General features: G+C 44.0%; 1 protein-coding gene across 2 annotated transcripts in view; it reads left to right on the forward strand.

Annotated features, from left to right (window-relative positions):
• Window positions 1-12,919, forward strand: part of dner (delta/notch-like EGF repeat containing) — a 220,659-nt gene extending 207,740 nt beyond the window's left edge. For both annotated transcript variants that reach the window (XM_078410395.1, XM_078410396.1), the window contains exons 11-13: window positions 7,221-7,352; window positions 8,391-8,637; window positions 10,598-12,919. In XM_078410395.1, coding sequence (XP_078266521.1) covers window positions 7,221-7,352; window positions 8,391-8,637; window positions 10,598-10,709 — 491 coding nt within the window. In that variant the 3' untranslated portion in view covers window positions 10,710-12,919. The remainder of the gene's footprint in view (window positions 1-7,220; window positions 7,353-8,390; window positions 8,638-10,597) is intronic.
• The last annotated feature ends 9,850 nt before the right edge of the window (window positions 12,920-22,769 follow it).

Raw genomic sequence — 22,769 nt, forward strand, 5'->3', positions numbered from 1 at the left:
CTCCAGTTTCCTCCCACACTCCAAAGACGTACGGGTTTGAAGGTTAATTGGCTTCGGTACAATTATAAATCATCCCTTGTAGGATAGTGCTAGTGTACAGGGATCACTGGTCGGCACGGACTCGGTGGGCAGAAGGGCCTGTTTCCGCGCTGTATCTCTAAACTAAACTAAAGTGAACTAAACGATAAAATGCTGGTATTTATTGCCCCAAAGGAGCCTCCTTCCACCCATCGTCCATCAACCCAGGATCATATCCTTTTACACTTAGTTCTTACTTAAGGGAGGAAACTCACTTCTGACAACGAGCATAATTTCTCTGCGCAATATGTGCACTGCAGGGCCACTCATGACCAAAGTGGACACTCTCAGCCATGGTATTTGTATAACTTACAATACAGATCAGACTTAATAACATGCCCTCTACATAACATGCATCTTTTGACTCCAATGATGTAAACGCTAAAAATGTTTTTAGTACAGAGTAGCAACCAGATGGCTTGGTAGTGCTTCAGGTGCCAGGAAGTACGGGCACAGAAAGAACGATATATTATAGTTAGCCAATTAATTGATAGTTTCTGGAGAAGATTTGTGTTTGGCTGCAGTGTGTAATTGCCAGCGACAAGAATCCTTGCTTTGTTGTGCCAATGTAGTGGCAGCACTATCATTAACAAATTGAACGCAGTCAGATTCCTCCCATTCCCTTTCCAGATGCTCAGAGCATCATCAACGTGCTTTTGAATTCACATTTGGTGAAAGGGGAATTTGAAACTTGTGGGGAAAAAGTTGGAATCCATAATGCATTTATTTTGAGAGGACTAGAATATGAAAACAGGGTTGTAATGTCTAAGGCACAGGTCACACCGCATTTGGAGTATCGTGAGCAATTTTGGGCCCCATATCAGAGGGAGGATGTACTGGCACTGGAGCGGATCCAGAATAGGTTTACGAGAATAATCCCAGGAATGACTGGGTTAACATATGATGAGTGTTTGACTGCACTGGGCCTGTACTCGCTGGAGTTTAGAAGGATGAGGGGCCACCTCATTGAAACCTACCGAATAGTTAAAAGCCTGGACCAAGAGGATGTGGAGAGGATGTTTCCACCAGTGGGAAAGTTTAGGACCAGGGGTCGTAGCCACAGAATTGAAGGATGTACCTTCAGAAAGATGAGGAGGAATTTCCGTAGTCAGAGGTGGTACAGTTGTGGATTTTATTCTCACAAACGGCTGTGGAGGCCTTCAATGGAAATTTCTAAGGCAGAGATTGATAGATTCTTGATTAGTACAAGTGTCAGGGGTTATGGGGAGGGCAGGAGAATGGGGTTGAGAGGGAAAGACAGATCAGTTGTGTTTGAATGGCGGGGTAGACTTGATGGGCCGTATGGCCTAATTCTGCTCCTAGAACTTATGAACCTATGAACACTGGATGTGATATGACGATCTGACGGCGCGGGAGAGGCAAAAGACGGGATTCACTGAGACCTTGTCTTGGTTAGAGCATTTCAGTTATGAGGAGAGACTGGAAAGGTTAGGTCTGTTTTCCCAAGAGTGAAGTTAAGAGGAGACATGAATGAGATGAATATAATTATGAACACCACGGTGAGGAGAACAGGGAGTCGCAGCGGAAGAGTTGCTGCCTTACAGCACCAGAGACCCGGGTTCAATCCTGACTAAAGGTGCTGTCTGTACAGAGTTTGTACGTTCTCCCTGTGACGTGTGGGTTTTCTCTGGGTGCAATCCGGTCCCCTCCCACACTCCAGAGACAGATGGGTTTGTAGGTTAATCGGCTTTGGTAAAATTGTAAATTGTCCCTCGTGTGCAGGAAAGTGTTAGTGTACGGGGGCCACTGGTCGGAGTGGCCTCGGTGAGCCGAAGGGCCTGTTTCAGCGCTGTATCTCTACATTAAACTAAACTTATCAGAGGTGAAACAAACTACTGGACACAGATTTAAGGTAAGGGTTTGGAGGTTTCAAGGGGATCCAAGGAGAAATGGATCCAAGGGGGGTCCAAGGATGAAATGTTTCACCACCTGGAATGCATTGGCAGGGAACATGGTGGAAGAAGAGTTGCTAGCAGTATTTAAGAAGTGTTGAGACGACGCTCGAATCGCCCAGACACTGAAGGCTACAGGCCCACTACTGGATGATAAATTAATACAGATCAGTGCCCACTGTTCAATGTGAACATGGTGGGCCGATTGGCCTATTTCCCTGCTGTATGACACTATTTTATCGATATTTAGAAAGCAGCAAAATTAAAGCATCATTGGTGTAGATTTATTGAAGGGAAATCATATTTGACTAATCCATTGCAATTCTTTAAAAATTGTATCCAGTAGAGTAGATGAGAGGGAACCAGAAAGTATGGTGTATTTGGATTTTCAGAAAACCTCTGATGAAATCCCATAAATATGCTCAATGAAAAATGTTAGGGCATATGGAATTAGGGGTAATATAGAAGTCAAGTTGAGTTTATTAGCATATACACCAGTAGGATGAGTTTAGTTTAGAGATACAACATGGAATTGGGCCCTTTGGCCCACTGAGTCGCTGCTGCCTAGTGTTCATACTCATTCTATGTTATCCCTCTTTCTCATCCACTCCTTACACATTCGGAGCAATTTTACCGAGGTCAATTTTACCGCTGCGCCTCCGGCACGGTGGCGCAGCGGTAGAGTTGCTGCCTTACAGCGAATGCAGCGCTGGGGACTCAGGTTCGATCCTGACTACGGGCGCCGTCTGTACGGAGTTTGTACGTTCTCCCCGTGACCTGCCTGGGTTTTCTCCGAGATCTTCGGTTTCCTCCCACACTCCAAAGACGTACAGGTTTGTAGGTTAATTGGCTGGGCAAATGTAAAAATTGCCCCTAGTGGGTGTAGGATAGTGTTAATGTGCGGGGATCGCTGGGCGGCGCGGACCTGGTGGGCCGAAAGGCCTGTTTCTGCACTGTATCTCTAAATCTAAAAAAAATAATCTACTAACCCGCACGTCTTTGAGATGTGGGAGGAAACTGGAGCACCCGGAGGAAACCCGTGCGGTAACAGGGAGAATGTGCAAACTCCACACAGGCAGCATCTGAGGTCAGGATCGAACCAAGGTCTCTGGCACTGCGAGGCAGAGGCTCTACTAGCTTTGCCACTGTTGTGCCACTGTGCCAGCATCACAGGCACATTGACGCGGACAACACACTAAAACTTCATATACACATAAATTACAGGGTTTCTGAAAGACAGTGAAAAGGAAAGGAGTGTTAAAAAAACAAGACATTAATGCAAGATGCAATTAGAAAACAAGTCCATGATACTAGCATGGATTGAGAGTTTGGTAAGAAAGCAAGAAAGAAAGAAAGAGACAGAAAACAAAGAGTAGGAATAAACAGGTCCTCCTCAGGTTCCCATGACAACTGGAGTGTCCCAGGATTGGTGCTTGGGCCCCAAATATTCACTCCTGGGTTAATGTGCTTTGGTCTTCCCATTTAAACAAGGATATACTTGCAAAACAGGAGTGCAACGAAGATTCACCAGTCTGGTTCTTGGGTTTTGTATCTGTCCTAACAGGAGAGAATGAGGGGTGACTGGGTTAGGGTTATGGAGATGCACAGGACAGAAACAGGCACTTCGGCCCAACTCACCCGCCATGCCAGCCAAGTTGCTTAACTGAGCTAGCTCCACTTGCCTGCACCTGCCCCATATCCCGCTAAACCTTTCCTATTCATCTATCTGTCCAAATAGTCTGTCCAAATGTAGTAATTATACCCACCCCAATCACTTTCTCTGCACCTCCTCCAACCTCATCTATTGCATCCGCTGCTCCAGATGTCAACTTATTTACATCGGCGAAACCAAACGCAGGCTCGGCGATCGCTTCGCTCAACACCTGCGCTCGGTCCGCGTTGGCCAATCTGATCTCCCGGTGGCCGAGCACTTCAACTCCTCTTCCCATTCCCAGTCTGACCTTTCTGTCATGGGCCTCCTCCAGTGCCATAGTGAGGCCCACCGGAAATTGGAGGAACAGCACCTCATATTTCGCCTGGGCAGCTTGCAGCCCAGTGGTATGAACGTCGACTTCTCCAACTTTAGATAGTTCCTCTGTCCCTCTCTTCCCCTCCCTCTTCCCAGATCTCCCTCTATCTTCCTGTCTCCACTTATATCCTTCCTTTGTCCCGCCCCCCTGACATCAGTCTGAAGAAGGGTCTCGACCCGAAAAGTCACCCATTCCTTCTCTCCTGAGATGCTGCCTGACCTGCTGAGTTACTCCAGCATTTTGTGAATAAATACCTTCGATTTGTACCAGCATCTGCAGTTATTTTCTTATACTTTCTCTAGCAGCTCGTTCAATGTAGACATCACCCTCTGTAAAATGGTTGCCCCTGAAGTCCCTTTTAAATCTCTCCCCACTCACCTTAAGCAGTATCAGCAGAGTCGAGATGAAAGGCTGTTTTGTTCTGCTGAGCAGCCTGGAACACATGATCACAATCTCAAAATAAGGGTCGGGTCATTTAGAATTGAAATGAGGAAAAGTTTTTTCCCATCAGATAGTGGTGAATCTTTGAAATTTTCTATCCCAGGCAGCTGTGAAGATAGGACATGAAGATGGTACTGAGATAGAAAATCAGCCATGATCTTGCAGACTCAGGCGTCTCAAGGGGTCCAATGACCTAATCCCATTACTATCTTTATGTTCTTCCATTATGTTTTTATCCTGTGGCTCAGTGGTAACATTGTGTACAACTTTCAGTGAGTAGTTTTCCAGCACTAACAGTAACAGCTGCTTCTTGTATATTCGGCCTTAGTACAAGAGGAAATACTGTTGTGAAGCAGCACTTAGTAGGAAATACTGCTGATCAAATCACGGTCTGGGTGATGCTCAGGCAAGAGAAACAGAGGTCAGAAATGAATTCAAATCAGAATTTTGATATTCTGATAGGATTGCCACTGTGATTTTATTTCAGAAATCAATATTCATACAATAAAAAATAAGACAAAGTGCTGGAATAATCCAACGGCAGTGTTGCAGTGCTAATGTTTTAGGTGCCGGAGCGGCTGCTGTTAAATTTCCCGCCAGTTAAAATTCCCAGCTGTTTATTTTGGCTTTTTTAGCAGAGGTGCACTGTACCCCTGCCCAGCGGGTCAGAAGAAGGGTCCCGATCCAAAGCGTCACCTATCCATGTTCTCCAGAGATGCAGCCTGAGTTACTCCACCACTTTGTTTTTCTTTGTAAACTAGCATCTGCAGTTCCTTGCTTCTTCATACAATTCTATCTTGTTATTCCCTTTTAAGATCCAAATGTGTCTTTTAGACTTTTAGATTTAAGACTTTAGAGATACGGTGCGGAAATAGGCCCTTCAGCCCACCAAGTCCGCACTAACCCATGATTACTCTGTACACTAGTGCCACCCTACACACGAGGGACAATTTAGACTTTACAGAAGCCAATTAACCTGCAAACCTGTATATTTTTGGAATGTCGCTGGAAACCAGTGCACCCGGAGAAGGCCAATGTGGTCACAGGAGAAAGTACAAACTCTGTACAGACAGCACCCCTAATCAGGATCAAACCAGGTCTCTGGCGCTGTAAGACAGCAACACTACTGCTGTGCTCTGTACCACCCCGACTTTTCTAGTTATTTGCACAACTGTGCCTTTTAGTTCCTGTTGTTGTAGCAGTAATTTTCCGTTCTTTGATTTCTGACCAGTTTACTTCTGCCATCAAGAAAATACTGACATTCCCAAGAGGTCCAACTTAGACTATTGACTGACATCTATTACAAACCCATTGATTCCCACAACTATCTCGACTACACTTCTTCCCACCCTACTTCCTGCAAAGACTCTATCCCCTACTCCTAATTCCTCCGTCTACGCCGCATCTGCGCCCAAGATGAGTTGTTCCATACTAGAACATCCGAGATGTCCTCATTCTTTAGGGAATGGGGGTTCCCCTCTCCCATCATAGACGAGGCCCTCACTCGTGTCTCCTCGGTACCCCACAGCTCTGCCCTTGCTCCCCCTCCCCCTAGTCGCAACTGAGACAGAGTCCCCCTAGTCCTTACCTTCCATGCCATCAGCCATCATATACAACACATAATCCTCAGAAATTTATGCCACCTCCAACGGGATCCCACCACTGGCCACTTTTTCCCATCTCCATCCCTTTCCGCCTTCCACAGAAACCATTCCCTCCCTGGCAACTCCCTGGTTATCTCATCCCTTCCCACCCAAACCACCCCCTCCCCAGGTACCTTCCTCTGCAACCGCAGAAGATGCAACACCTGTCGCTATACCTCCTCCCTTGACTCTGTCCAGGGACCCCGACGGTCCTTTCAGGTTAGGCAGGGGTTCACTTGCACCTCCTCCAACCTCATCTTCTGTGTCCATTGTTCAAGATGTTGACTCTTATACAATGGCGAGACCAAATGCAGACTGGGCGATCGTTTCGCTGACACCTTCGCTCAGCCCACCTGAACCAACCTGATCTCCCGGTTGTTGGACATTTTAATTCTCCTTTCCATTCCTACACAGACCTTTCTGTCCTCAGTCTCCTCCATTGTCAGAGTGAGGCTAAACGCAAATTGGAGGAACAGCATCTTATATTTCGCTTGGGCAGCTTACAGCCCAGTGGTATGAATATTGATTTCTCTCACTTCAGCTAGCCCCGGCATTCCCTCTCTGTTTCTATCCCTCCCTCACCCAAGTCTCACTAGCTTCTCATTTTCACCCTACAAGCAGCTTACAATGGCCTGTTCCCTTTATCATCACTACTTTTTTGCATATCTTTCATTCATTGTTCTTTATCTCTCCACATCACCGTCTATATCTCTCGTTTCCCTTATCCCTAACCAGTCTGAAGAAGGGTCTCGACCCGAAACGTCACCCATTCCTTCTCTCCAGAGATGCTGCCTGTCTCGCTGAGTTACTCCAGCTTTTTGTGTCTATCTTCAATGGAAATCAAATGTCTCAGACTGCACAATGCATCACCAACACATTCGTCCCTGGAGTTTGAGATTTAGTCCTTTCTCAGAGACCATGGTGAATAATTCAGAACTATATGTTGACCAGATTTTTCTCTTTGGTTCATCCGAACCTCATTCCAAAGAATGCGGTTCTACAGTCAATGTGGTTACCTCCAATCGCTATGACTGAGCAGACAAGGGGAAGGTTTGACGTACTGAAACCCCATGCCAAATCTAACCAACATTCTTGCTGTTCTTCTGCTTGTGCAGGTGAAGAATGTGAGGTCGATGTAAATGAGTGTGAGAGCAGCCCATGCCATAATGAAGGAACGTGCGTGGACCAAGTGAATGGCTACAGTTGTCACTGCCCACACGGCTGGGTTGGAATTAACTGCGATGTCCGTAAGTACATCCTCTTTTGGTATCTTAAAATGTTGATCTGTTTAGCCCTCATCGGAAATTGCCCAGACAGGTTCATCCTAAAGGTAAAGTTCGAAAAAGGATTCCAACCTGAAACGTCCATTCCCTCCCCAGCCGCTGCTGAATTCTCCAGCATTTTGTTTTCCTGAAGATAAAATTGTTTTCTTTACTTTACTTTACTTTAGAGACTTAGTGTGGAATCAGGTCCTCTGGCATTCCTAGTCCACGCCGATCAGCGATAACCCCCTACACTAGCACAATCCTACACATGCTAGGGACGATTCACAGAAGCCAATTAACCGACAAGCCTGTGTGCCTTTGGAATGTGGGAGGAAACTCAAGCACACGTGGAAAATCCATGCGGTCACTGGGGGAATGTACAAACTCTATGAGGACAAGTACCTATTGTCAGGGTCAAACCCGGGTCTCTGGCGCTGACAGCAGCAACTCTACCGCTGTGCCACCCCTTTGCGCCAATGTGCCGCCCAATTCTTTGATTATTTTATTATAACAATTATTTTATAATTTTGTGGAAGAGCAAAATTTCTGGCTGTAGCTAATGTGTCAACAAAAAGAACTGTAAACTATCCACATTTAAATCCTTGCCTGGTACAATTCAGGAAAGATGGAGATGTCTTTATTATTCATTCTACTGGAAAGAATCAAATCGCTGGTTAGAGTGGTTAGAGTGTTTAAGAATAATGATTTGAGAATTTGCTTGTCTTGGATTTTTCCCCAACTTGCACCAGATGATCCTTCGTTCTCTTGTAATCCCCAATTCCAGCAGCGACTTGCATTCTATAGTAATGATCTTTGCATCATATTTGGTAAGTTAACAAAACAAAATACTTTGTAAAATCCCGAATTTTAACATAATTAAATTCTCCTCACTTAAAAAAGAACATCGTTTGCAATGTTGTATAATGTTGTGCTATTTGCAGTATCCCTTGCTCTGGTTACCAGCGTTTAAGGGACGCTATAACGTTTTTACCTTGAATATCTCTCTCTGATTATATGCAGACCTGGAATGGAAATCTGATCAGGTGGCGGAGAGTCTGAATAACATGCCTCGTCACTCCCTCTACATTATCATCGGGGCCCTCTGCGTGGCCTTTGTTCTGATGCTGATTATTCTGATTGTGGGAATCTGTCGCATCAGCCGCATTGAATACCAGGGCTCCTCCAGGCCATCTTATGAAGAGTTCTACAACTGCCGGAGCATCGACAGTGAATTCAGCAGTGCAATAGCTTCAATCCGACACGCCAGGTAATGTGACTCTCAATGACAGCAACTTCAGCAATATGTTCGTTCAGCCCAAACCTTCACTTACCCCAAACAAGAGAACTTTAAATTTTGAATCAAGAACACAAGAAAATTAGTGCATTAAGTGCTTCAAAACTTCCCCAACATTTAATGGCTGATGTAAAAGCTGGCCTCAACTCCTCTTCTGTGCCATTGCTCCATATCCCTCTATTCTTCAATCTATCATATATTTATCCACCTCTACTTTAAGTACAGGCTCTTCCCGACTTACGTAATAGGCGACTCACGTAAACCCGCACGTAGCTCCTCTGTTTCTGACTTACGTACCATCTGACTTAAGCAAGAGTCCACAGATCATAACCCTTACGCAAGTCGGGGAGTGTCTGTACTTCTGATGACTGGCTTCCACCACAAACTGGGGTAGAGAATTCCAAGGACTCGCCACCCTCTTGTGTAGAGAAACGTCTACATACTTCAGCTTTAAATGACTGGCTCCTTATTTTGTAATTAAGTCTCCTTGTTCAAGACTCTCACTAATGAAGACGTCCGTAGGTCTAGTCTGTCAAGCTTGCTGGGGACCATTTACATTTGAATAAGGTCACCCTTCATTCTTCTAAACTTCAAGGAATGCAGGTGCAAACTATTTAGTGTGATAGAATAACACCCAGGTCACAGGAATTAGCCATGTGAATCTCCTTTCCACTGCCCCCAACGTTACATTTCTTTTTAGGCAAGACGACTAAAATTGTACATAGCATTTCCGGTGAATACTCCCTACTCTTAAACTCAAACCCCTTTGCAAATGAAGGGGTCAAAATGCTGTTTGCCTTTTTAACTACTTGTTGAACCTTCCTGCTTATCTTTTATGATTCATGCACAAGAACATCTAACCCCCTCTACATTTCCCTCATTTGAAGTCTCTCTCCATTTAGATCCTAATCTGCCTTTTGATTGGTCCTACCAAAGTGCTTGACCTCACACACCCCTATGTTAAAATCCATTTACCAGTCCTTTGACCGTTCACACAATCTATTTGTATCCCCTTACAGAATCGCAGTCTCCCTACGACAACATGCCCTACCACTATTTTCCTGTCATCGGCAGATTTAGAAACCTTACATGCTGCTCGTTCCTCCAGGTCATTAATGTAAATTGAACAATTGCAGTCCTGGACGTGATTCCTGTGGGTACAACACTAATCACTTCCTTCAAGTCTAAAGGAACAATTTCTTCCAATGCTCTGCTTCCTATGAGACAACCAGCTTTCAATCCATTCCAACACACTTCCTCAGATACCGTGGGCTTTTCATTTAAGTCTCATATGTGGGGCCTTGCTAAATGTCCTTGGGAGATCTAAATACGCTCCATCTACATCTTCCCATCTACCAACCCATTTTGTTACATCCTCAAAGAATTCAAGCAAATTTTCCAAACATGATTTACCTTTTATTAAATAACATTGATTAGGTTTAATTAAATTCAGCATTCCCAAATGATTTGCTACTTCCTTTCTGATTATTGGCTCCAGCATTTTGTCGATGATAGCTGTTAAACTAACTGCCCATTTTCTGCCTTTTTGGCAGTTTTGTTTTGAACAACAGTTGGATACTGAAACAAGCGCAGCCCTGCACAATAGCACAAACTTGTCCATCGTTCCTGGTATTTAAACTCAAAACTTCCTTTTCAATTTTAAAATCCATTATAACCACTAGTCACATATTCCAGAAAGTGGTACTGATAACTGCCAGCCACAGATCTGGAAAAGCACAATGATGTTCTAGTCAAGGCGTATTATTAATCCCAACATGGTCAAGTAAATGATTGTAATGATTTTAAAATTTTTGACAGGGAGTATTATAGTGATCCTCTGTTTCCCCAGCTACCACAGAAATTTAGAAAGTTCTCTATGTTATAGTACAAATCCTCAGTCTCTCATTCTTCTCTCCATCTATATTCACTTTAGGTTTGGTAAGAAGTCCAGACCAGCGATGTACGATGCGACCACCGTGGCCTATGAAGATTACAGCCCTGATGATAAACCACTTGTCACTTTAATTAAAACAAAAGATTTGTAAAGCACAGCTCCTCGTTTATGGGCATATAAAAGGAAGAAAAAATGCAAACACAGACTGACACACAAGCAAATACACAAGAACACACACACCGGCTAAATATTTTTAAGACAGGAAACAGCTGAAATATTTAAGAGATATGCTTTGTGGGCTAAATGGTCATTTTCTGGTAGTTTTATCATTTTAAATAGTTTTATGCCGAATACTTGAATTGGAATTGTTTGTGTTTATTAAACTAATCGCTATGTTAATGAAATATGTTTTCAATGTGGCTACTGATCTTAAAAATATTTATCTTATTAGATTGTGAATTATTCAGAAATGATAAGAGCTCCAAGCTGAAAAATTGGTTGTTGGTATATTTTGTGTTTTTCTGTCTCTGTGAACCAAAGTTTGTAGGAATTTAGATTTGTTTTTGACAGTTCATTTCTTGAACTCATTTTATTGGGAGAGTAGAGCATGTGGAGGCTTGCAAGCAACACTAACTTGTGAACTGTAAAACTTGATAATGGGGTGTGTCCACAACATTAGTGGTCCGCGTGGATACTGAGATGGTCTAAAGTGGACCAGCCAGTGTCCAAAATGCAATGACTGGAAACGGTCATAAAATTAAGTAACCAGAAGAGGAGCCAATGAGGAAATGAAGGTGGGACAATTGTGTAATGTTCTCTGAGGTTACCTTAACTAGATTGAAACCAGAGTGGACCCAAGAATTGATTCATGTGAACATTTTTTTAAAAAGGAAACTTTGTGATACTCATTTATTTAGCACTCTGTTAGTATCACTTCCTTTGCAGATTTCCTAATCAACATTTTTGTCTCAAGTTATTTAAACTAGAATGCAGAAAAAATCATTCAAATTCATGCTAATTTCTTTGAAAGCATTTGACAGTTAGATAGGGTGAAGTACTCCTTTAATTCATAATTATCAGAACCAGCTTGATTGTGTTTTGCTGAATGCTTAGTTTTTACATACTGTGGTCCCTTTCTTTTAGTAAATTGACCTTAAAGAGCAAGTCTCATCATCGGAATCTTCTTGAAAATTCAATTACCGTACAATTATTAGTTATTAACTATTTGCTTCTGTTGAGATTTTCAATCAATTAAAAACTCTGTTAAAATGGCTCATTAACAATGGAACAGGCTGAGACGAGCTAGTGAGCTCGATGCTCATCGGGTATTTTTAAGGCAGAGATTGACGGATTCTTGTTTAGTAAATGTGTCAGGGGTTATGGGGAGAAGGCAGGAGAATGGGGTTGAGAGGGAAAGCTAGATCAGCCATGATTGAGTTGCGGAGTAGACTCGATGGGCCGAATGGCCTAATTCTGCTCATATGATTTAAGAACTTATGAGTGAAGCAAGTTGCAAAAGGTTGAGTGATGTTAATGAAGCTCCAATCATATTAATTAAGTCCAACTATACTCCCACTAACAAAACAACATACAGTGGACTGACAAAAAAAAACCCAGCAATCAACATATGTGAATTAGATTAAACAAAGGATAGTAACTGGGCAGTTTCATATTACTGTGAAGCTGGTGCTTGCTCTAATAAACTCATGAAGACCTGCTCAGATAGTTGCACTCTGACATTGCTATCCAGGAAAGAACAATGTTACTGTCTCTGAACCTTTGCAATATGTAATGCGCCTGATTATTTTTATGTTAACCTAATGGTGTTCAATTTACACTTTCTATTTCCTTATAACCAAACAGCAAAAGTCTGCAAAAGAATTCAACTCTTTAACATTAATAGTAACTTAACTGTTTTTAAAACAAGAGCCGAGGATGTTGACAGACTCTCTCTTTAGGTGCCTAGAGTTTAGTACTGCATATTGTAATGAAACCAGAAGCAGTCCATGGACCGTGAAAACTGCTGTGCATCTCTAGTAAAGCCGCAAGAGGTTTAAGAAGTAATGTTGTTTAATGCAAGTTGCACACTTTAGTATGAGCTTCCGTTTTTTCCTGCTGTTGTACAAACTGCTCTTTTTGTGCTCTTTTGTAGCTTGTATTTTTTTGTGGTGGGCGGAAGCCGGGTTGTTCATCGGTGTGTTGACCTGTAATGTGTGTCTTGAATTTCCAAACTGCTCATGCTGAACTTAGCCTGTTCTCTGACTGAAGTAGACTGGTATTTGATTTGCTCCAGTAAATCCATGCATCAAAGCTGTATGTTTAATGAAACAATAAAGCTCTTACACAAAATAACATCTTAACAGCAATGCAAAGATCCCTGTGGTCTCAGTTCATTATTTTTCATTATTACCATTTGCTGGTTAGATCTTGCACACTGTTGACATAGTCTCTCTTGTCAACATTCCTCTCTTCGGTCAGTCCCAATTCACTCCTATGGCTGACCGGTAGAAATCAGGGGCATAGTGAAGAGTAACTTGTAAAACATCTATTGTCCTGGGCCTGTACTCACTGGACTTTAGAAGGACGAGGCGGGATCTCATTGAAACCCATCAAATAATGAAAGGCCTAGATGGAGTGGATGTGGAGAGGATGTTTCCAGTAGTGAGAGAATCTACTAGAGGGCACAGCCTCACAATAATATAATTATCTTTAGAATGAAGATGAGGCGTAATTTCTTTAGCCAGAGGGTGGTGAATCTGTGGAATTCATTCGTACCGTTGGTTGAGGAGGCCAAACCATTGGGTATTTTTAAAGCGGAGATTGATAGGTTATTAATTAGTATGGGTGTCAAAGCTTATGGGGAGAAGGCAGGATAATGGGGTTGAGAGGGAAACATACTTCAGCCACGGTTATATGACAGAGCAGACTCGATGGGTTGAATGGCCTAATTCTGCTCCTATATCTTATGATCTTGTTTAATGTGGCAAGGAAGTTGGGCTCGAAGTCCGTATGGCCGTGTGGAGAGTTTTGAAGCTATTCTATCCATGGTGAGCATTTGTCCAACCCCATGCAATATTGGTCCATTAGCGAGTCAAGTCCCATGCAATGTTGATCTGTTGACAAGTGAGTCAGAATCCACCTGCCTTTCACTAATCTGGAGTGCATTCAATGCACCTCCATCATTCTTCTTCGGCAGAGTTCAGCTTTTCTCTCTAACTTTAGAGAGGAATGTGTTCTCTCTAACTTTAGAGAAGAATGTGTTCTTTGACAATGAGACTTTTGGTTGTCCCTGCCACATGTGTTCATACCCATGTGTTGAGTGTCAATGAACTAACTCTGTAAGTAGACCCCAGAAAGTGCAACTGGTACATGCTGTGACGTTGCATCTTCTGAGGCAAAGGGTGAGGGAGAGAGAAGAATGGGGTCAAGTCACACTTGCTGTATTGTTAAAGGTCCTGCAGACAACAATTTAGATGCCACAAAGTAATATTTCTGGTCTTCTTAGAGGTTGCTCTTGATAAAGGAAAGGCAGTGGTATTCGTAAGTCCATCATCACTATCTGCAATGCATTAAGGAGCAAGACTGAGAGGCCTTTGATTCAGGGCCTCTGCATCATGTAGCAGGACTCTCTGCGACAGTCCCTTGCTCTTGCTTGTCCCTCTCTTCAAGGATGATTAGAACAAGCCTGTATGTAAACAATGTTCCGATTTTCATCTGTTGGAGGGGATGCAGAAGAGGTCTACCAGGTGCTGTTTGGATTAGGGGGTATTATCTACAAGGAGAAGTTGTACATACTTAGATTGTTTTCCCTGTAATGGTGGAGGTTGAAGGGAGACCTGATAGAAAATTATGAGTGGCATAAATAGGGTAGACAGTCAGAACATTTGATGGCATGAATGGAAATGCCATGGACGATAGGACAGAGCTTTAAGACGAGAAAGGCAATGTTTAAAAGAGATGTGCTGGACAAGTTTTTTAATTACAGAAGATGGTGAGTGTCTGGAACGTGCTGCCAGGGGGTGGTGGCAGAGGCAGATACAATAGTGGTATTTAATAGACTTTAGATTGGCAACTGAATATGCAGGGATTGGATCATGTGCAGTAGATGCGATTTAGTGTATCGGCATCATGCTCGACAAAGGGCATGTTCCTGTGCTGTACAGTTCTAAGTTCTATTGGGTGAGAAGGATTCAGTGGGGATGACACACTGCACAAAGGATCGGGTGAGTGGCAAAGGGGAAATTGAATTATGGTGAAATGCTTAGCAAGTGAAGCCTGAGAGCTGCTGAGAGTTGAGTGGGCATGGCGAGTGATGTGATCTAGTTTGCCCAGCCACAGAATGCAGTAAGAATGGATATAAAGGATATGATGCAATTGATCCAGCAAATGTATTTCCTGTCATGGCCTGGTTAGATCATTGAACCACTTCTGCACTATCAGCACGATCCAGACACAATGCTCCTGCTGCTAATGTCTTAGCTCCCTCCAGTTGTACATTGGTGAGACCAGGCAGCTTCAGTTACAGGGTCATAGAGTGATACAGTGTGGAAACAGGCCCCTCGGCCCAATTTGCCCACACCTACCAACATGTCCCATCTACACTAATCCCACTTGCCTGCATTCTGCCCATATCCCTTTAAACTTGTCCTACCCATCAACTTGTCCAAATGTTTTTTATATGTTGTGATTGTTCCCGCCTCAAATACTTCCTCCGACAGCTCGCTCCATAGACCCACAACACTTTGCGTGAAAAAGTTACCTCTCAGATTCCTGTAAAATCTTTTCCCCTTCACATTAAAACTGTGCCCTCTGGTTCACGATTCCTCACTCTGAGCAGGAGGCTTTGTGCGTGTTGAATGCTGGAAAAGTCCCTGACCCATGAATAATTCTATCACCACCCTGAACACTTACAAATTCCATTGGCAGACCGTTCCTTTCACACAGCTGAGATTGCATCACTTGGTTATGAATTAAATCACAAAGTCAAAGATAATTAAATTACTGTTCGCAAGTTTGACCTTCAATGAATTCCTCTGCCATTAGTGTCCTCGTCGATGTCGTTCTCACCGCTAACCTTGACCACTCCAGTGTTCTCTTGGCCCGATTCCCAACGTCCATCCTCCATAAATGTGATCTCAACCAAAATGTGTTCTCCGTATCCTCTGACCAGGTCCAACAGCCACAGCTTGCTGACACACTAATTCCCGCTCAAGTATTGGCCTTATAATTCTCAACCTTGCTTTCAAATTCCCTCCACAGCCTTGAGACTCCCTGATCTTATGCTTCCTCCAACCTCCCATCCCTCTGAGATCTCCACACTCTTCCTGTTTTGATCTCCTGTGGTTCTTACTTTTAATCGCCGCCCACTCGGGTGTCCATGCTCTCAGGTCCTCACATTCTCTTTTTGCCTCTCCACTTCTTTCTCCATCTTTAAGGTGCTCCATAAAACCTGTCTCTGTGATCAATGTGTCGCTTGGTGTTACATTCTCCTTGGCACTATGGCCATTTCTACCATGTCACAGGTACAATAGCATGAAAGTTATTTTATGGAGACACAAGAGACTGCAGGTGCCGGAATCTGAATCCAGGAACTCAGCGAGTCAGGCAGCATCTGTGGAAGGGAATGAACAGATGATGTTTCAGGTTGGGACCCATTTTTAGAAATTATTTTATGGCAGTCCTTTTGATATAAAGACCAACACTCCCATCAGTAACTTAGATCAATTAATTTTCTCAAGTACAAGCCTTTCTTTTAGAATTTTGTGGTTAATATTCCTTGAAGCTTTTATCTTTTAGAAAGGTTTCAGCTGGTCTTTTATTTTACCTAGTTCTTACTTTAATATCCACTGTTTATCAATCAGGCTGACTGCACCAAACTTTGTACGGTAATATTTGTGAATTTCTGATATTTACAATCACAGGAGGGGAGATTTATATTTGGAATAATTTTAACCACCAATTCACCAGTCTGTTTTAACACATGGATATCATTAATGCAAAAGTCAATACCGTGGGTGTTTAGCATCTCTGGATTGGTACAATATCATGTGGTCGTGAAGCCTCTGTGGCCACGAAAATAGCAGCTGAGGCACAACTTGGGTGTTGGGATGGGGGGAGTTGCCACAATGGAGGCAATAGAAACCTGGGTTACCTCCCTGGAGTCTTGGGGAGAATTATTGTCCCCCTTAAACCCACAAAAATACTTTTTATCCGTAGAGGTTTTTTTAGGTTAAACTGAGAAACAGTCAGCTGGAAATTAAAAAAAGAAGCAATTAAACAGGTACAAATTAATGTGCAGTGCCCAACTTAATTGTCAGCAAACCTTACCGTACAAATCCCGCACAGACAGCACCCGTAGCCAGGAGCAAACCCAACTTGATTCTAGCAGGCACTTCTAATCCCTGGAAATAAAATTGCGGAACAAGTACAGCAGAAACTGCAGATCATCAACATCGGGCCCTTAAAATGATGGGCCAGATTGTCCAAGTTCCTGACCTTCTCCCCTCCATTAGCAATCTCAAAAGCACTCCCTCTTCAATGGTTTCCACCCTCCCTTGCACCCACTGCCAGAATATCTATCTTCCCTCTCAGGTCTCCAGCCTTGCCCTTTACTCAATCCTGCAAATCACAGCAATTGATAGAAAGTAGATATGACTTCTCCACAGGTTCCACAAGATAGCACATCTTCCCCAGCCAACAATGGGCCATTATGGACTCCACCTTTCATTTGTTGCCGGCCCTGTTTTGTTCTGGCCTTCTCTATCTTTCCCACAGGGAGAACGTACAAACTCCGTACTGAGAGCACCCATAGTCAGGATCGAACCCCGGTCTCTGGTGCTGCAAGGCAGCAACTCTACCGCTGCGCCACTGTGTTGTAGAATAGAAACACAGGCATCAAAGTTATAAAAAACTAAACCTTATTCAAAACTAACCATGTAACCCACATAGTGCAGTTTAACTGTGAAACAATTAGTGTGGTTATATTCTTAACCATAATTTTCCAAATTATGCTAAGAAAATGGTTTCATTTGAAATTTCTCCAGGAGGTTTAGAAATTCCTTTCTGTTCACAGTCCAAGGTGAATGCTTTCCAGAGGTACTGGTTGCCATCCTGTGTGAGTTTAAAGAAGGGAGGCATGCTGGCGCAGCAGTAGAGTTGCTGCCTTTTTAGACACAGGTTGGATCCTGTCTACAGATGCTGTCTGTATGGAGATTGTACATTCTCCCCATGACCTGCATGGATTTGTTCTGGGTGCTCCGGTTTCCTCCTACACTCCAAAGACGTACAGATTTGTAGGTTACTTGGCTTGGTAAGGTTGTAAATTGTCCCTAGTGTTTAGGACAGTGCTAGTATACGGGGATCGTTGGTCAGCGTGGACCAGATGGGCCATGGAGCTTGTTTCAGCGTTGTATCCCTAAAAAAAACTAAAACTGCTCCAGCGAACCTGTTGAGCACTTTCTGTCGATTCGTGCAACTGTTGGTTGTTTCTATTACTTGTACAATGAAAAGTGCTAGAGATACAGTGATCGTTGTCTGTGAAGCTTGTGGACAAAATTGGAACACACAAGAACTATCCACCCGTTCACACTAGATCTATGTTACCCCACTTTCGTATCCACTCCCCAACACTCGTGACAATTTACCAATAAACCTACAAAGGGTCTCGACCTGAAATGTCACCTACTCCTTTTCTCCAGAGATGCTTCCTGACCCACTGAGTTACTCCAGCATTTTGTATCTATCTTCTGTGTAAACCACCATCTTCAATGTCTTCCTATGCAACCTGTACATCTTTGGCAGGGTCAATGGGCACAACATGGGTGTCCCAATGGGGACCCTACAGTTCAGATCTCTTGACGGCTCTAATGCTCTAATGCAGAGTTTGCTTCTCATCTTAAAAAATATGAAAAATGCAGGTTGCAGGTGAGACCTTTGACAGCCACTTACTCTGATGATCACACATATGGCTGCGGGACTTGAGGTGCCATTTCAAGATGTGCTGCTGCTAACACCAGTGAGGGTTGTGCTTGGAAAGAATAACAGGTTGAGAAGGGCGGCCCGGTGGCAAAGCGATACCTTACAGCGCTAGAAACCCAGGTTCAATCCTGACTACGGGTGCTGCCTGCACACAGTTTGTACGTTCTCCCTGTGACCATGTGGGTTTCCTCCAGATGCTCCGGTTTCCTTCCACACTCCAAAGTCGTACATGTTTGTATGTTAATTTGCTTTGGTAGAAATTGTAAGTCGTCCCTAGTGTGTAGGACAGTGCTGGTGAATGGGGATTGCAGGTCAGCCTGGGCTTGGAGGGCTGAAGGGCCTGTCTCCTGGCTGTATCTCTAAAGTAAACTAAACCTAAGCTGGCTCAGCTGACAGCAGATTGTCTTCTGGTGTGAGACGCTGCTGCTTTGTGCAAACTACCCTTTCACTATCCATTGGCAGCACTCAAGATTACACTGAATAGAAATTTGTGCAGCGAGTAAAAACTGTGTCTGACATCTGTTGTGTACATGTAACATTAATATTCAGCTCACAATTGATGCTGTTGTTTCTTTGGCCTGTTTACAAAACCTATTGCGTAATCCGAGTAGAAATGTGAAACGGGCTGATTAATTGGTAGTGTCGATCCCATTATCAAGAATAGAAATTCATATCCCTTCTGATAGACACCAAGTGCAGGAGTAACCCAGTGGTCAGGCATCATCTTATAGGTTCATGTTCATACGTTATAGGAGGAGAATCAGGCCATTCGGCCCATTGAGTCTACTCCGTCATACAATCATGGCCGAACTATCTTTCCCTCTCAACCCCATTCTCTTGCCTTCTCCCCATAACCCGACACCCTTACTAATCAACAACCAATCAACCTCCATTGACTTGGCCTCCACAGCCTACTGTAGCAACGAATTCTGGAGAAAAAGCTTGGGGACATTTCAGGTCTGGACCCTGTTTATCTCTATCTCTATTTATCTCTATCTCTAACTGCCGGTGAGATGACAATCGTCTTGACTTCTCTACTCCACTTACCGACTCTAATATCACCCCCTCTGAATGCCAAGCCCTCCACTCATATAATAGCCCTGCGCTCTATGCTCAGAATTATCTCACCATTCTAGCCCTGTTTGTTCTTTACCAAGGTATGCAAATGTTATCAGCAGCTAGAATTATTTTCTTTGTGTGTCTCTGCTGGTACACCAGTTGACATGGTGCTCCACATGGACACAGTGGCACAGCTGCTGGAGCTGCTGCCTCACACACCAGGGGACCTGACCTAGGGTGCTGTCTGTGTGGAGTTTGCGGATTCTCCCTGTGACCATGTGTGTTTCCTCTAGGTGTTACATCTTTCTCCCACATCCCAAAGATGCACAGTTTGGTAGGTTGATTGGCCTCTGTAAATTGCCGCTAGTGTGCAGGGAGTGGATAGGAAAGTGGGATAACGTAGAACCAGTGTGAACAGATGATCAATAGTCCACATGGACTCAGTGAGGGGAAGGGTCTGTTTCCATGCTGTATCGCTAAACCTGGAAACTAAGCCTTGATCATCCATTGATCATGTTGCTTGGGTCTAAATGGAATCCTCATTCTAACACTAAAGTTCTGCAGTATTTGATTTTGCTGAAAATTCTGAATCTGGGACAATTATTACTCAATCATGGCCACCATTACCAGTAGATTAAAAAACATGAGATTTTGTTGTCTGCATCGCTCCAGCGGTGCTCTGTAGTATTCAAAAGCTTCAGACTGCACTGCTCTGCACTGCAATGTTTGAGCATCACATGAGCTCCACCATGAGCTGTCTTGTTCAGGCATTGGGGAGACCAGCGGGCAACAGATCAGAAGCAGCAGGGGGACGGACTAGGACGGAGGGGAAATGGAGAGGTAGAGAAGCAGATGGAACATCAGAGAGGAAGAAGGGGGGGAGAGTGAAGCAGACAGAATCCAGATCTACTGGAGCCAGAAGCAGGTAGCATGTGTGAGTGGGAAGGTGAGTGTTGAGAGAAGAAAGGTGCAGGCAGTGTGAGAGGTTGGGAAGAGAGAAGAAGGCGAGAACTGTAGCTGTAATGATAACTTCTTAGGTTTTGAGGACGCTTCTTAAGTCAACCTGGTAAGATCATGGGAGTGACACTAGTGGTAAATGTTGGCAGCTAATGAAAACCTTCCCTCAAAATTCCTGTCATTGTCACCTGCAGGTAGCCCCAGAGAGTGTCTGTATTCCATCCCTTCCCTGCCTCAATAGAAGACATTACTCAACAACATTGCTCAACACATTAACACAGTCACAAAGTGAGTTCATCATTGTCCCTCCTTCCTTCGAAGATTGGTATGTCGGCAAATATTCGATTGAACCTCTACAGGTGTACGGTAGAGAGCATATTGACTGGTTGCATCATGGCCTGGTTTGGTAACTCAAATGCCTAGGAATGAAGTAGGCTGCAGAAAGTGCTACACACTGACCTCCCCCGCCATCAAAGGGATGTACAGGAGGATATGCCTCCAAAAGACAGCCAATATCATCAAAGACCCACACCAACCTGGCCATGTTCTCATCATGCTACTACTATTGGAAGGGAGGTACAGGAGCCTGAAAACTGTGATCTCCAGGTTCAATAACAGTTTCTTCCCAGTAACATCAGCCTCTGGAACACTGCGCAACACTAAACACAACCTTACCTCAGTGACTGTGATCTACTATGGGGTTTGGTTTGGTTTGGTTTGGTTGCACTACATACTTCAGCTTTGCACTATTATGGTCTGATTACCTAGTGTTACTGATTATTAATACTGATTATTAATTTATTCCTTTCCTGATTATTGTATATTTATTTGTGTGTTATTGCATCAATGGGCCTATAAAGTGACAGCAAGTAAGAAATTCATTCTTTCGTTGCCAAAAGATATGACAAACAAACATTCTTGTCTCTTGACTTGCATCACAAGCAGGCTTTAACTTTGCCTACCATCCATTAATGAAACTTTCAATTGTAGACTTTCATGTTCCTGCCCTGTGACCAGAATTGACAGGGGTTCAGACCAGGAATTTCATAGATTTCCCGACATTGTGGCATGTCCTATCCAGGCCCACTCATGACAAGCCTATAACTGACAAATTAGGGCTTGTTGCAGGTCTATGGTCTGTACTGCAGGTCAGCTTTTGGTCACTATGATCTTCAACTTCCAATTGTAACAAAAGCTTCTGTAAGAGTTGCATAGAGTCATAAAGCATGGAAACAGGCCCTTCATCGAGAGGGCGGATTCTTATAAGTACCTGGGTGTCTACCTCAACAATAAACTGGACTGGATTGAAAACACCGATGCGCTATACAGAAAGGGTCAGAGCAGACGCTGAGTTACTCCAGCACTTTGTGTCGTTTTTTTGTAAACAAGCATCTACAGTTCCTTGTGTCTATACTTTATGGGTGTGTTTCTCTGTCCTTTGCTCTCTATGAGTCAGTGCTTCCTGGGGGCAAGAGTCACAGAAAGGTGCCCCTCGTCTCTGAGCTGTACCAATGGTTTTGCTCTGCATATTTTGAATACCTCTGAAATGGGGCTAGATCTTTGACCTGGATTCATAGAATTATAGAGTCCTAGCTATACAGCATGGAGTAATCGAGCTATACAGCTTTGTCCATGCTGACTAAGTTGCTTAACCAAGCTAGTCTTGCTTGCCTGTACTTGGTATAACAGGTATAACAGGTATAACAGAGCTTTATTTGTCGTTCGGTACCGAAGTACCGAACGAAACTACATAGCAGTCATAGAAAAAAAAAGAACACAAGACACATAACCCCAACACAAACGTCCATCACAGTGACTCCAAACACCCCCTCACTATGATGGAGGCAACAAAACTTCCACTCTCTTCCCCACGCCCACGGACAGACAGCTCGTCCCCGACCGACCCGCACAGTCCCCGCACCGGGCGCTGAAACGTCCCGCGGCCGAACCGGGCGATGAAAGGCCCGCGACCAAGCCTTGCGCAGCTAAGTCCCGTGGTCGAGCCGCACCGGGCGATGTCAAGTCCACAGTCGAGCCGCACCAGCGATGAAAAGCCCCGCAGTCGAGCTGCACCGGGCGATGTTAAGCCCCGCAGCCGAGCTGCACCGGGCGATGTTAAGCCCCGCAGCCGAGCTGCACCGGGATGTAAAGTTCAGCGGCCAAGCCGCACCGGGATGTAAAGTCCAGCGGCCGAGCCGCAGCGGGCGATGTTAGGCCC

The sequence above is a fragment of the Rhinoraja longicauda genome, chromosome 13 (assembly GCF_053455715.1).
Source record: "Rhinoraja longicauda isolate Sanriku21f chromosome 13, sRhiLon1.1, whole genome shotgun sequence".
In the NCBI taxonomy this organism is placed as follows: domain Eukaryota; kingdom Metazoa; phylum Chordata; class Chondrichthyes; order Rajiformes; family Arhynchobatidae; genus Rhinoraja; species Rhinoraja longicauda.